The sequence below is a fragment of the Melopsittacus undulatus genome, chromosome 8 (assembly GCF_012275295.1).
Source record: "Melopsittacus undulatus isolate bMelUnd1 chromosome 8, bMelUnd1.mat.Z, whole genome shotgun sequence".
Classification (NCBI taxonomy): Eukaryota; Metazoa; Chordata; class Aves; order Psittaciformes; family Psittaculidae; genus Melopsittacus; species Melopsittacus undulatus.
The window spans coordinates 56,907,857-56,923,451 of record NC_047534.1 but is presented as its reverse complement, the minus strand read 5'-3'; the positions used below and the strand labels follow the sequence as shown (position 1 = coordinate 56,923,451).

The 15,595-nt window shown below is 45.6% G+C and overlaps 1 protein-coding gene across 1 annotated transcript; it reads left to right on the top strand.

Moving 5' to 3' along the window:
• The first annotated feature begins 369 nt into the window (after positions 1–369).
• On the top strand, positions 370–14,418 carry FRZB (frizzled related protein). Its single transcript, XM_034065786.1, has 6 exons — positions 370–864; positions 9,299–9,346; positions 10,102–10,167; positions 12,133–12,337; positions 12,569–12,632; positions 13,439–14,418. The coding sequence occupies exons 1-6, from the start codon at positions 417–419 to the stop codon at positions 13,547–13,549; spliced, it is 942 nt and encodes a 313-aa protein (XP_033921677.1). The 5' UTR covers positions 370–416; the 3' UTR covers positions 13,550–14,418.
• Positions 14,419–15,595: the final 1,177 nt, after the last annotated feature.

The window sequence follows — 15,595 nt, the reverse complement described above, 5'->3', positions numbered from 1 at the left end:
TATATGACCATAGAATGTTTAGGGTTGGGAAAAGAAGTAAAGCTCATCCAGTTCCAACCCCCTGCCATGGGTACGGACACCTCAGTCTGAACCATGGCACCCAAGGCTCTGTCCCTGAGCACTGCCAGGGATGGAGCATTCACAGCTTCCCTGGGCACCCCTCACCGTGAATCACTTCTCCCTTGCACCCACCCTGACCCCCGTGTGTCGGTACAAACCCCCCTCCCCTCCGCAGCACCCGCGGCCTCCCGGTCCCTGCCCTCCCCTCCTTTGTTCGGTGCCCGTGTGCGGGGCGGCGCAGGGCTCCCGGCACGGCCGGAGGGCAGAGGCGGTCCCGGCGGCACCCCCGCCCCGTCCCGTCCCGTCCCGTCCGGTCCCTCCCAGCGCCGAGGTTTGGCCGCTCCGCTGCGCTGGGCATGAGGCTGCCGGTGCTGGCCCTGGCCGGGCTGCTGGTGCTGGGCCGGGCGCCGGCGGGGCGGGCGGCGGCCTGCGAGCCGGTGCGCATCCCGCTCTGCAAGCCGCTGCCCTGGAACATGACCAAGATGCCGAACCACCTGCACCACAGCACGCAGGCCAACGCCGTGCTGGCCATGGAGCAGTTCGAGGGGCTGCTGGGCACCAACTGCAGCCCCGACCTCCTCTTCTTCCTGTGCGCCATGTACGCGCCCATCTGCACCATCGACTTCCAACACGAGCCCATCAAGCCCTGCAAGTCCGTGTGCGAGCGCGCCCGCGCCGGCTGCGAGCCCGTCCTGCTCCGGTACCGGCACGCCTGGCCCGAGAGCCTGGCCTGCGATGAGCTCCCCCTCTACGACCGCGGCGTCTGCATCTCCCCCGAGGCCATCGTCACCGCCGAGGGCGCCGGTGAGTGCGGACAATGGGAGCCGGGAGGGGGGGGGGGGGGGTCCTGGATCCTGCCCCTTCTCCGCTCTTTCGGGCTTTCCCCGAGCCGGTTCTGTCCCGTCCGTCCGTCCGTCCGTGTCCCCCTCCCCCTTCTCTCTTCCCGTTCCGCATCCCTGCTGGAAAAGTTTGGCTCCTGGGATGGAGGGGGTGTGTGTCCGGTGACAGCCGTCGTGGGGAGCCCTTGCAAGTGTGGGAGCCGCAGCCCCTGGTCCGTGCCGACGGGAGGTGAAGCGGTGCCCGTTCGGAACGCAGAGCTGCCCGGGAGCAGCCCCTCCGCATCCCGGTCACCCAGCACCGCAGAGGGGCTGCTCCCCCCCCCCCGACCATCACACCCTGGGTGCAGCCAGAGGTGCTGGAAGGAGCCGTGTCCAGTGGAGGACATGGTCCCCTCAGCCTCCTCCCGTGCCAGTGCTGGAGGTGCACAGCTGATGGGCACAAACCAAGCTCATCTCTGGGGTCGGCGTTGGAGGCACGGTTACAGCACAGGGTCCCCATTAGGTCCCTGGGCTCACATACTACAGTCTAAAGAGGAGCCCAGCTGAGGTGCAGCCTTCCTCTACTCATCCTCAGCTGCCTCCAGCACTGAGGCAGCTCTGGTGGTACCTGATCCCTGCAGCCTCCAAGGGGCTATTGGAGCCCCGTGGCTTTTTTACTGCATCTGTCCCACTGACTGCACTCACTGTGGTCCCACAGGCAGGCTGATGCCAGCTGTCCAGCTGCCATCCATGGGTACTAGGATGCAGTACCATGCAGGTAAATGCAGGAGCATCTGCTGTTTTCCAAGTGAGCTTTGACCTTTACAAAGTGACCACAGTTCCTGTGTGATTTGAGGAAAGCATTTGCTGCTGGTGGAACCAAGCCCCATTTCCCTGCCACAAAGCTGTAGTGCTGGTGGGTCTGCTGGTCTCCATCACAGGAGTGGGTGAGCAGAGCGCAGGATAACATCCAAGAGGGGCCAGAGGCTGCGGCAGAGCAGCACCCGCACACCCTCCAGGCTCCTTGTGCTGCCAGTCTGGGCAGTGGATCCCCCCATCCCACCTCTCCATCCTCCTGCAGCAGCAGCCTGTGAATAAAAGGGGTTTTTACCATGTTCTGCTCAGCACAGTGTTTGACTGTGCTCCTGTCCCATTACCAAATGCTTTATGTGTCCCACTGCCAGCAGTGCCAGACACTGTAATTCCTGTTCTCCTCTCCTATCAAAACCTCACGCTTCGGTTTCCTGACCATGCTCCTCAGCTCAGCCTTCCCAGGTCAGCTGCTCCTTCCACTCCTCCCCATTTATCTGTAGGCCAGACTAACCCCGCTCCTTCTCTGACTCAAGTTCACCTCTCTACCTCCTGAGATCTCATCTTGGTGCCTATACACACTGGTATCTCCAGTGGTTATTACTGCTGCTCTGGGACCGCAGTCCTGCTGTGCTGTGGGGCAGTGTGGCTTTGAACACGGAGCACCTCTCTCCACAACATTGAGGTGCTTTCAACCCCCCTTAAAATGGCTGCAGACTGTGCGAGGCTTGGCAGGTCTTGAGCGATCTGAAAGCAATCACATTCAAACCTGCAGGGAGGAAGCTTGGCTGAAACTGCCCCCGAGTTACCTATTTCTGAGGACCTCAGCAGTACAATGACCGCTTTGAGGGATTCCAGGGCTGGATCCATGAACACTCTCTTTCAGTGAATGAGAACCTGATGACATCCTCGTTTCTGGGCTGAGAATGTTGAACTGTTGCATTATGCCCCAGACTGAAAGAATCCTTCTTGAGGGACTAAAACTGCTCCTTAGAAAGCAGAGTGAAGGATTCCTGTTGGAGGTGAGCACTTCCAAATCCAATTCTGCAAATAAAGGATTGCAGCCAAGTCGAAGACACGAATAACCAGCTGCCTAATGGGGAGCAGACAGAATACCTGCTCTTGTTTCATCCCCTGAGCTCCTCATGCTGTCTGTAAACTCCATGTCATGGAGCAGGCAGCAATACAAACCCATTGTTTTGTGGGTTTCTGTTGCAGAAGAGGATCCTTTTATTCTTCAGAAGTGAAATCTCAGTTTTTCTTCCATTTTTAGCTACCTGTAAAGTTAACAGGAGTCTACAGTTTCCTCTCCTTTTGAGGTCTGAACATTAGTACTGGTGAGAGTTAATGTATACCTACTCCCTTCCATAAGGCCTGAAGGGCAAGATGGTCAGACATTTGTCCTTCTTGGAGCAGGTGCAGGGTTTTGGGAAGCCCAATTTCCATTCCCTTTGCAATATTAGACCATACATCTTTCCAAGCGCATGGCTCAACTGGATGCAGGGGCAGGTTGAGTGGCCTGCAGGAAGCTGCAATGCTGGATCAGTTGCCATCTGCTCCTCTGTGCCCAGGAAGAGGCTGTACAGACACTCATGAAAGTTAAAGTAATTGGGCTTGACTCTTAATTCAGTGATGCCAAACTAAAGATCCATTGAAGTTCATCTGATTTCTTGGCTGACGTTGCAGTAAAGGATGAGCAGCTCCCCTCTGATGAGGGACATTCCCCTTCCCAATAGATGGTTGTCAAATGTGGAGAAACTGGTTCATAAAATCTGTGTCAAATCCCAGTAAGAGATCCCCTTTCCGCTCTTGGGGCACAGGTGATTCCTCCACAAACATCCTCTTTTCCCAAGTGCAGCCTGGGTGTTAGGATCTAAGACTTCCTCCTTGCAGGAGCGAATGATGTTCTATAGTGCTCTTCAGGGCTGCTCACATGTTGAAAAGGATAAGTAGCCTCTACTGTGTCTAAACAAGGAACTGCTTGTTTAGGGCTTGGTTAGAGGGACAGCTTGTGCTGGCTTCCATAATGAGTGTGAGCTGGTGTACAGCAGCAGGGATCTAGGGGGCCGAAGTTCCTCAAGTTACAGAGACCACCTTCAAACAAATGTCCCATGGGAAGCTTGACTTTTCATTGTCTTTGGGAAGCACCAGGTCCCTTTATAGCCAGGCAGCAGAGGATGCTCCAGGTTTGGTATGAATGTGCTGGAGGCAGGTGTGACACTGACTGTTGTGGCTGTTTGTGGAGGATCCAACAAATCACAGTCTGAAAATGTCTCTTGACAATACGTTAACATCCCACATGTCAGATTGCTGCACGCTGATGTCTGATGTCTCCTATAGCTCTGATGCTTTATCTCTGTCCTGTGCTTTTGGGGAGGAAAGCAGTTCTGCTAGCAGACACTGGTTCAAACTGTCTTCATCTTCAGGATGTCCCGTTCGCTTGCTCCATATATTTCAGCCTCTGTGTGCGTACACTGACTCCTCCTTGCACCTATCGGGTTATCTGCTTCCTTTGTTCAGGGTCCTGTCAAATCTTCAGTCTGCAAAGCAGCAAGAAGTGCAGATACAAATACTCTCATGGATCTAGAATCACAGCACTGGGACCTGGCTGTGATTTTACACACAATAAATGACCAGCCTGACCACAGCCATCCAACACAACCACAGTGTTGGAATGCGGATGCAGAAAAGCACTTCAGCATGTGTGCTTGGCTATTACCATCTAGCAGAGTGTTTATAACTCAAGTGACATGTTTATTCCTGTTCTGAAGAGGCAACTGTCAGTAAGACCAGAGCAGTGTGATCGGTACTGTGTACATGGGAGAACAGCTCTGTCTGTTGTGTCTGTCCCACCGTATCTTATTTAGGTAGAACAATAGCTTGAAGACACATTAATGAGATGTTGGAGAAAGGAGAAGCAGCATCACAAGGTATCAACCACATCTAGATAGTGTCTGAGCCATTTGGGGTGACTGTCATAGGATGGCTGAGGAGAACTCTGGATTTCTTGGAAAAAAAATAAAAGCCACCCTTAAACATTAAAGAAAATGAAATATTATTCAAGTGATGGAGACATGTTTTCTTAAATCTTATAATAAACCTATATAATTGTATAAATATTTATAGTATCATATTAGTCCGTGATTTCTCCATGTAGTCCAAGTCTTCCATACCTGCCTGTCTGCCTGGATGCGCTCGTAGTAACCCATACTTGAATTTGGCATTGTGTGTTTAGAAGAGGAGTGAAAGAGCTGCTTCTCTTGCTTATTGTTCAGGTGTTATTAACTTCATTTCCAAAGCAGGGGTTTCCCAGCTCCAGATCAAATTCACTCTGACTCAGGGGTTTGAGTAGCTCTACTCATGGTAGTTGAAATGCACAGAGGTGTTAGGGGACTGTGCTGAGGATGAGCAGCTGTGGCCAGGTTGTAGTTTATAAAGTTGAGGTTGCTGAAAGCCCAGGAGCAGCCTCACTCCTCAGTTAAAGAACAAAGTCAGTGCAAGCTTCAAGCTCGAAAGAAGACAGGAAAAGTAAGTAGGGGAATTTGAACCTTACTGATGATGAAGCCATTGACGCTGCTACCATTGTTGCTACAGTTCGTCTGCCTGTGTGGGCTGAGTTCCCTTCAATGGCTTTTGCAATCTAAGCATCAAGTCAATTCCTAGGGCATTAAATGTCATCAAAACCTAGTGGGATTTGATACATGGAGTAGTTCATTATGTGGAGCAGCAGTATTGCCGTGCTGCAGGTTACTCTGTGGCCTGGAGTTGCAAGGGTCTATGTTAAACTTTAACTGGGATTGATTTTCCTGTTTCTGCTTCGCTTTTAAGAGCTGAAGTTGGTTCCGAGGTCTGAATTAATGCAGTTTGGGAGGGTTCCTTAATCCATGAAGATTTCTCCATCTGAGGAAAGTCCCCAAGCAGCCACTCCCTTATGGTTATGTTCTTGGGAGCAGGGTGCCTGGAATGGCTTCAGGGATAGCTGGGACACTGCAGTGATATCAGGATTGTGCTGCTTTTGGCTCTTTCTCTATTGTTCTTTGTTTGATTGTTTGCAGGGTTTTTTAGCTTATTTAAGCTCTGACATAAGTAAGATGTTTGCTCAAAACTTGAGTTTTACAAAGTGGTTTTCTTTTCACAAACCTCTTATCCAGATCTGTGGTCGCAGGCATTGTTATTTGGTACACTTACTATGCAAGTGGGTTTTGTTCAGCTCTCCTTGGTAGTGGTTGCTTTGGGTTTTTGCTTGGTTGGTTGGGTTTTCTTTTGTTTTACATAGCATCCCTCTGGAAAGCAGTTAATGGAAATGGCTCATTGGAAAAAACCAGTTTGGATTTTTCCCCCCTCCTCTTAAACAACATTTAATAGGAAGCCTTTGGATTGCAGCTCGGGATAATGCTTCCTCTTTGGCAATCCTGCTGATCATCAGTGACAGATACTTCTTTCAGTAAGATTGTTTTGCACAGACAGGACTTGGCACAGAGGTGGCCTCTGAGGAGAAGTGGAACAATAGGAAGTCAGTGGTTTTATCTTTAAAAATAGCTTCCTTTCCTCCCCCTACCCCCATCTGCATTACAACTGGAGGAATGAGCAGTGTGCGTCTCCTGATGGAGAGAGGTCTCTGCCCCTTAGCCTGCTGGGGTCATGGAGCGGGGTTTTGGGGTGGCAGTACTGGCCCAAGACCCTTTTCCCATCTCTTCCCTATGAGAACGGACCAGTCGGTATGAGCTTGACTAGGGAAGGATCAGAAACGGGAAGCCTTTCCCAAGAGGTGTCGTACAGTGGTGGAGGCCACCGGTCCCCTCCACAAGCCCACTCTTATCAGTAGAAACTGCTCCCTATATAAGGATGAATGTGCCAGGAAAGATAAGCATCAAGGCAAGGTCCGTGATTGACTCGCCCAAGCTCTTGTAAGCAGGGACATGAATCATGACACGACATATCAGTACCTGTTTACTCCTTCTTTTGTCATGGACAGACACCCTGCCCTGACCACAGTTGCAGAGCACAGCCTCTTGTACCCCATAGCCTACATACAGGCTCTGAAGTGGGAGCTGTTTCCATTCAAAGCTGTACAACACCATGTCTGAATTGGTTCATCAGATACCTGCAACCTGTGGTTTGGGGCAGGACGAGTGACCTGGTGAATGAATGAATGGTGTACCTAGGAGTGGAAGGGAGCTTCTGGTGGGAAGCAGCTTAGTTCTGTGTTTGTTTTCAGGACCAGGTTTATATTGGGCATGTTGAGTGTTTAACAGTCCTTGCATTGGTGTGAGCTTGAAGGACAGTTCTTCATCCAAGACACATGAGCATCGTACATCCAAGTGTGGCCAGGGAAGGCTGTGAATCCCTTACTGCTCTGGTTGATTTTGAGTTGTACTTCCAGAGTGGCTTGGTTTGCTTGAGTATTACAAAGCCATGACTGCTTGGATCAGCCATGATTTAGGGGGGGAGAGTTCACTTCAGGGCTTCTTTATCCTTCCCTGTTCCCTCTGTGGATGTAAAGATGTATAACACTTAATGTGATACTTTCCCGTGGCTCCTCTGCTGACGAAGCTTTTTCTGCACCCTTAAATCCCAGCCAAAACCAGGAGACCCCAGTAACCATTTTATTTGCATTGGGAGCATGCCTTGAAGGTGTGAACAAACCATCCCTTTGTTCATAACTGAATTTGGTAGGGATTGTAGCTTGCTGGGCCGCATGAAGCACCAGAAAGGGTCACCTTGTCCGCATGCAAAGCCAGAGAAGCTGGCCAAGACAACTGAATGAGGCAAGCAGTGAATGTGGAGAGCTTTCTCTGCAGGGATCTCGAATGCCCAGGGAGTGGTGAAACATCTCAGGCCAGCCTTAGGCATATGGAGGGGTAGAGCCACCTCTCCTGGTTGGTGGCTTGGGGGTTTTACAGACTTCTGTCTGCAGTGGGAGCAGATGGGAGGATGGTCAGTGTATGGACACAAGTGCTCTCTGTGCTTTTACTATGTCAAAAGGAATTGCAGGTTTAAAGCTACAGTTTGTCTGAATGAACAGGGCAGCAGAGGATTGGTCCAGGAGAGGAAGAATGAGAATAAATGTGGTCATCCTTTTACTTACCATTTGCAAGAGGAAAACCATTTAAATTCCATTCTCTTCATGGCCTGGAATACAAGACAGCACCTGATGTAGCATAAAAACATTTAAATTTGATTAAGACCTCTTTTTTTCAATCTTATGCTATTTTCTATTTCCTTTGTTCTTTATGTCGTCAGGAATAATTATTCCTGAGGCCCGAATTATTTTGAAGTTAATTATTATGTTAGTGATGGAATTAGTTGGTTTTCAGATTTACTCTTGCCCTGTCACAGTCATATCCCCATTTATGTAAAGGAAGTTTCATGACGCTGTGAGTAGTATAAATATGTATTGAGGTGGAGGTTTTTAATACTTTTTTTAAAAATGAAGTATGGCCAAATTAGAAGATGAACCAAGTAATAGTAGGTTTCTTATAAGCAGGTATTTTAAATATATATTTACAGAATTTGGGATTAAATAATGGCCCCAGTCCTTAACATTTAGCTCACACATCTAAACCTATGCCTTCACCTATACCATCAGTGTCCTGGGTTGTCTTATGGCCAGATCCTTACAGCTCAAGCTGCAAGAGAGGAGCTTTTGTTACATGGTCAGCCATTCATTTGTCCTGTGTTGTAAAAGCAGTGGTGTTGCGTGAGGGATCATATAAGGGTATAGTAAAGATGATGTTTGTATGATGCCAGCTGCCAGAATTGCAAAAAGCTGCATAAACATTTGGGCACACAGACTTAAAGAAATGCTTTTCCTTTGCAGGCTCCTTTGGTTTTCCATTTTATGTATCATTTAATAAAGGATCCTGGCTCTCTCACATCTTGTTTCTCTTGACATTTTTCCCCCTTAACTTGTACAACATTCTATGCATTAACATACTTGGTTTTTATCATTAAGTGTATGTATAAATCCATTAATTTGTGTGACTTAATAAACAATAGGTTTGAAATCGGGTGTTTTACTAATGTGGGACACATTCCACTTATGAATGTGTCTTAAAGCAGTGCTTTGGACATAGCGCCTTTCTTTCCTTCTGTTCCTTATCTGTCCTTCAAACTAATCAGCTTGTTTTTAAACTGAGGGGAAGGGAAAGGTCTGAAACGTTTGCCTTGGCACTTGCTTCAATGATGTGATTGTGGTTGGTTGGTTTGATTTCCTCAGTAACCCCAAAAACAAACCAGAAGTAATTTCTCCTTCATCATCTAATTAAATGCAAACAGTACACGTACTTCTTGTGGACACTCTTAAGTTCATGCTATAAATTTCCATCCTCATCCTAAACCTGCCAGCCTGTGCGCTAGGAGAAATGGGATATTGAATTTGCTAAAGCATTTAACATCATGTGCTGGGTTTGGGTGAAGTTCAGGTAAGATGCGGTGTCAGCTTTAGCAGGCTGGCCTGTAGACCATTACAGTCTGTTTATTGATGAAGTGATGAAGTTTTAATATACGAAATACTGGAGAAAAAGAAAATATAGCAATATGGGTATATTGAAATAATACCAAATTAAAAATACTAACATGTCTTTGTATATTTTACAAATCCATGACAGATTTCCCTATGGATTCCAATAATGGCAATTGTAGAGGCGCCGGCATTGGTAAGTAGTCATTAATAAAGCTGCATAATGAGCTATAGTCTTTCAATCCATTTAATATTTGATTAAGTAAGAGGGGTATTGGGTGTTGTTTAAATACTCTATCTTGTCTGGGAGTCCTGTAGATTGTGCTTTTGTGTATCCCATGAGCAGGTGAGATTTGGGGCTTGTCAACCTCTGGACTGAGAGGTCCACAACTCAGTTAGTTCTTTAGCCCACCATTTAGTGCTCATCTCTTCTGCTTTTGTCAGGGCAGAATCTCCAACAGACCAAGAGGGCTGTGCTGATTTCATGACACATTTGGTACTGAACAGTGAGAATAACCACTAAACGAATTTTCCCTGGGCAAAACCAAAGATAATGGCTAATTCTGACTTAAAACCTGTGGGTTAAATTTGACTCCCATTAACCTGAGGAGGTTGAGACCTTCCGAGACTGGTTTTATTCCATCAGGTTCCCTGTTACTTTTTGTTTTGCTTCTGCTGGAACTGAGTCAAACCTCTTGAGTGTTACCACTAGGCATAGGCAATGCAAGGAAGCAAGGCCGAGGCTGGTAGATAGCAGGTTACAGACATGGGATTTGTTGCTCAAGCAAGCCAATGACTAATGGTATCTTCCAGCCATGAGTTCCACAACATCTTCCAACGGAACAGCTCAGGAATGCCTGTCATTTTTAATAGTTAATATTAGGGGTGAGCTAGGGGGGAGATGGTCCCTGAACATGTGCTCTTTTAATGCTAAATACTCTGGTTTTACAGAGCGCTGCAAATGCAAGCCTATAAAAGCGACCCAGAAGACCTACCTACGCAACAACTATAACTACGGTAAGAACAGCTGCATGGCCGGCTCCCAATGTTTTTAAGGCTACAGTAAGGGGATGATGTCCCAATTACTGATGGTGAATCCAATGGCACTTATTACAGATGGAAGATGTGGCCTGAAACATGTCCAAATAGGAAGGTTGGAGGGGATTAGCTTAATGTTAGTGAAAGAGTGTCTTTGTTGACGTTGAGTGTTATTTCAGCGTTAGCACAGGCACCTGGGATTCACACACTTCTTTAGTGTGAAAGGGGATATGACAAACATGACGTTGTGGGCTGCTGTGTCTGAACTGTCTCTTTGATTTCCAGCTCCCATATGCTCTGCTTTTGCAGGAAAGGATGTTTTTACTAACTTTCATGCCTGCAAACTCACCATGGGATCCAACAGGCATACAAGGTCCTTTCCTTCTCGCATATCAGAGCCAGCAGCAAGCATCTGCTCTGCTGTCAGTAACATCTGTAAAAGTGCATATTATGTCTTTTGTTGTCCAGATTGTCCTGGTCTTCAGGCATGTGAAAGGTCCAGGCTGTTCCTTTTCTTCATACTGTTCATTTTAAGTCAATTAAGTCAATGAAGCCAGAGAATACATGTCACAGGAACTGAACAATCAGGCCCATCCTTTTTCCCATTAATGATGTGAATAGCCTTAAGCTCAGTGAACTTAAAGACTTCATTTAAATGGTAGAGATTATGTAACATTTATTAAGATTATGCATTTATGCAACTATGGTCAGATAAACTTCTTTTAAAAATAGATCCTATTAAAAGCTAAAAATATATTCTATTATTCAGACATCGCTGGGTTTTTTTAGGTGACTAGTTGGTTTTATGTTGTTTTATTACAAAGTGGCTAGTACCTGCACATGGTAGAAAGTCACTGATAATGCTACTGCCCATCTTGTCAAGCTCTTGAAATTAAAGAGGCTTCAAAATGCATTTGAAATAACTCAGAACCAAAGCAAGATTTTGTCTTGAAATCTTAAAAGGTTTTAAGGAAGTGAATAACTTGGGATAAATTGTGTATATTAAATGCACAACTTCTTAATTGTTGACAGCTATATTTAATGTGGTTGCATTACATGGTCGTTGATGGTCTTTATGGGCAATGCATGTGAAGAGAGAAGTGTAAGTCCATGGTTTTCTCCCTTAATACCTTTTTCACGTAGGTTGGAAGAAATTTGGCATCCAGGGAATCTGCTATTTGTAATGGAAAGGGACTTTTGTTTGCTGGCTGTGAAAGACGTGGCATTCTCTAGAGCATGACCTCTGGATTGGCTTTGCATTTGCATGTGGTATCAGTTCACTTGGTCACCATGAGAGAAATGAAAAGTGTTGCCTGTGAAAGGCAACTTTCTTCCTATGCAACTTAAAGCAAAAAGAAAGAGTGAGGGAGGAAACAATTAGACAGGTCATCGGGTCAAGATCAGGAGCATTTGGAGCTCATAAAGAGCAGAGCAGATTGGTGCTGGGTCACTGGAGAGAGAAAAAAGGTAAGGGGTTGTCATCCAGCAGTAGTTGGATGAGGTATGAGAAGTTTTAATGCACACTCATGTTTCATGAAAGGCTGAGAGTGACAAGTTTGGTCCCTTGGACTACAAGCAGTCAAGGAGCAGTGACAGCCTGAGGGAGAAGGAGATCGTCTAAGGAATGAATAAAATGTATTTAAAGGGGAAATGGCAAAGAAGAAGGGATGCTAAAGTTAAAGCCCAACTTAAACAGGACATAAATTCAACCGGTACGTAACTCCTGCTCATGGCCGTACCATTATGAGATATACTAAGCTACCTGGACTCTGTTAGTAGAGGATGAAGTAATGAAGTGATGGGGGCAGGGACATTGCTGGACTTCATCTGAGCTTTAGATAATGGACCATGCAAAAGACTAATCCTAGAGGTCACCAAGAATGGCTTGGGGGTGCCCTGCATTATCTGCCCCTGCTAACTACACTCTTTGTGACTTCTTCCCAGTCATTCGGGCTAAAGTGAAGGAGGTGAAGACTAAATGTCACGATGTCACTGCAGTAGTGGAAGTAAAGGAGATCCTAAAGTCTTCCCTGGTGAACATCCCAAAGGACACTGTAAACCTGCACACAAACTCCGGCTGCCTGTGCCCACCACTCAGTGCCAACGAAGAGTACATCATTATGGGCTATGAAGATGAGGAGCGCTCCAGGTAACTTTCTGGTTGTCCTTGGAGCATGTTTGTTGTTGTTTCCTTGCTGATAAAGCTGAACTTCAGAGCCACCAGGAAAGGGAAACTTGATGGGACTCTGTACATCTCCTTAATGGTATTCAGTGGGGCACAGGGGGCTCTGTGGGAGCACAGATCTCAGTCTTGCGTATATTGGGTTGTATAGCTTGTGTGTGGCTGTTGATGGAGTAACTGGTTGTCTCTGTTGTGTAGGTTACTCTTGGTGGAAGGCTCTATAGCTGAGAAATGGAAGGATCGTCTTGGTAAAAAAGTAAAGGTAAGAAAATACCTCACCAGAAGTCAGTTGTTGCAGATACCATGAACAGTCTACCTAATCTCTTCAAAATGAGGGAACAAAGTACACGTTTAAAGTTAACTTGGTGTGTTATTTGCTATATTACGTAGAAATATGTGCTGAATGAACTGAAGGGATACACTGAATTGTCCAAAACACACTAGTGCATCAGCAGTCAAAACCTGTCCCAGAAAACAAACAGTGGGAGTGCTTTATCTCTGTAGGCAAGCTGTGAATTCTGCAGCACAGGCCTGTTTCATTGGGACTGTGATACTGATTAATGACAAAAGGGCTTTACAAATGGTTTCCAGAGCAAGATAAAATTACACTTTTTAGAGTTAATATTATTTAAATACAGCACATTTACCAAACTGTGAATTAACAACTATTTTAAATTTACCTTCCTGGCTTAGATGAATGAGGTGCATGATAAGGAAATCATGGCATGGTGAATTGGAAGCAATGAGCTCAAATGCAAGCAATGTATGAAAATGTATTTTAATGTTTTCTAATCCAAATGTATTCTAATGCCTTGCAAGCTCTGAAAGGATTTCCTTTTTATGTTATGATGCACAGCAAAGTGTCAGGAGACGTCAGTGTTGTTCGGATTGTCACTTTACACAGGATATTCTTACTTTGACCTAACTGCTCTGCTGTTGGTTTGACATAATGGCTGTGCCAGTGCAAACCAGTCTCCTCTTCCACTCAGCACTTCATGATTTACATACAACTCACTTTGTTCTTCTTTTGCAACCTCTTTAGTAATCCCTTTGCTTTTCCATATGCAGCGCTGGGATCAGAAACTCCGCCACCTTGGGAAGGGGAAGGGAGAGCCTGGACACAGCGACTCGGCTCCGAAGCCTGGCAAACCCAGCAGTGCCCGACAAGCACGTAGTTAGATGTGGAATGCCGTCCCTTGGCTTGCAGTGGACTCTCTACCAAGACTTCGTTGTTGGAGCAGCAAAGGAGAAATTGCACTATTGCACGTTATATTCTATTGTTTACTACAAAATAATGTTTTAGGTTATATTAGTTTTTATTCTCCCTCTTGTTTTCTGCATTTTTATGTTTTTTGGATTTGTGCAAGCTCTGGAAATATATATTTTTTTCTCTGTTACTAAGAACTGTAGAAAACTGCCCTTATGAGATGGGGAAAGACAAGGACATGTCCAATTTACCATGTTATTTCTGAATCTTCTTAATGAGAAGATTCAGATGTAAGCAGGAATGAAGTCTAGCAAAGACCACCGTGCACAGCCATAGCTTGCACTCACTTCCACATTCATTCTCAATCCCTATTTGCTGAAACATTTTGTTGGGGGGAGGTTGTTTGAGTGCATAGTTTTCTATTCTTAAATACATGAAGAAACGATGTTAAGAGAACTGTTTTAATCAATACCCCTTTAAGTTTTCATGTAAAGGAACCACTTGTGTAAGTCAGAGCCTTAAGATATTTCCTGTGACAAACACAGTGTGCTTATACACAGGGGACTTGAGTTTTCCAGTGCTGTGGACCTCGCAGGAAAGGTTGTATAGTTCTGCTGCCACAGAATGTAATTTATAATATACTTCTCTTATAATGGCAGTTTTTCCCCCTTTTCTTTCTTTTCTCTGCTGAAAGAGTAGACTGCCTTTACCAGGCCTGCTTCTCAGTGCAGGTCTGCACTTTATCCTTTCCATTTTGTGGTTTATTCTTAAATCTGTGCCTACATAAACAAGTGTTCAATGCTCAGTAAAATATGTCCAATAAAAGAATTGTAGTTACCAACATGGACCTTCTCTGACTTTTGAACCAACGTCATACTTTTATATTAGAGTTGAAAATATAAAAAAGCAGAAAAAAAAACTTAATTTTTGTGCTTTTATAGACTTTTATTTTTTTTTGCAGAGTCAATATATTGGAAATAATCTGTTTTCCTATTTCCCCATGTTTAAAAGAAATGAGAATTGGGTAAGTAAAAGAACAGCCCTCTTTGCTGCAGTGTATCTACAGAGGGGAACCCACTCTAAGATGTCAATGGCTGTTGGGTTCTACCTGTCAGTACTGTCTCAGGTGCAGTAGGGCTGCCTTTCACTAAGAAACCAATATTGAATTGTTAGGTATTTTGAAAAGATGATGATAACAACTAAACACAGAAATATTTGGTAATATTTATAATCATGCTGGTGTAATATTTCAGTCAATAAGCACGGGTTTCAGGTAAGTTTTCCATTGGGCTGGCAATGAAACAAATGGAAGCATAGAACTGTTTCCTACAATACTTTCTATTTTGTTTTTGGTAGTTAAAAACGAGGGGGTAACTCAGGGGAAAGACGGCTCTAGAGACTGGCAGTGGAATATCAGTCCTCCAGCTAGGGCAGTGTTTGCTCCCCATACTGCAACAGGCTGGCGTGGAGGCAGAGGAAGGACTTCAAAGCAGAAGCTGAATTAGAAGAATGAAAATTAAACCACAACAACAAAGCTACTGGCATTTGAAATCATCACCGTGGGGTATCTTGGGCTTTGTGGCTTGGTGCTTCAGTTTTCATCTGCTCTCTTTCCTGGTACTTTGTTTTCCAGCCATACTACCAGCAAGCAGGCCTGTGATGGTCACAGTAGGCATGGCAAGGGCAGCATCATCCCCAAAGCAGGAAGTCCTATGAAGCCAATAGGCAAGGATATATAATTATTGAGCTTTGGACTTAGTTTTTCTCTCTTTGAGACATCAGTGAACAGCAAACATGTAATGAGAGAAGGGAAATTGCTGTACAAAAAGCCAAGAAAACCAAACTTCTGATTAATCTTATCTATTGCTGTCCCCCGTCCCCTGAGACTCAATTCTCGACCCAAGACCTAACTTAGAATTGGAGTCTATGGTGTGAATTTTATCCTTTTTATCTTCCCCAAGTTGTGCTGAGCTTTGCTTTGTGCCTCCCCTCGCTGTCACCCCAGTCCTGCACTCAGG

Coding starts and splice junctions, on each gene's coding strand:
- FRZB (XM_034065786.1), top strand. CDS start 417: ATGAGGCTGCCGGTGCTGGCCCTGGCCGGGCTGCTGGTGCTGGGCCGG. Junction 10,168..12,132: donor ACGCAACAACTATAACTACG/GTAAGAACAGCT, acceptor ACTTCTTCCCAG/TCATTCGGGCTAAAGTGAAG. Junction 12,633..13,438: donor GTCTTGGTAAAAAAGTAAAG/GTAAGAAAATAC, acceptor TTCCATATGCAG/CGCTGGGATCAGAAACTCCG.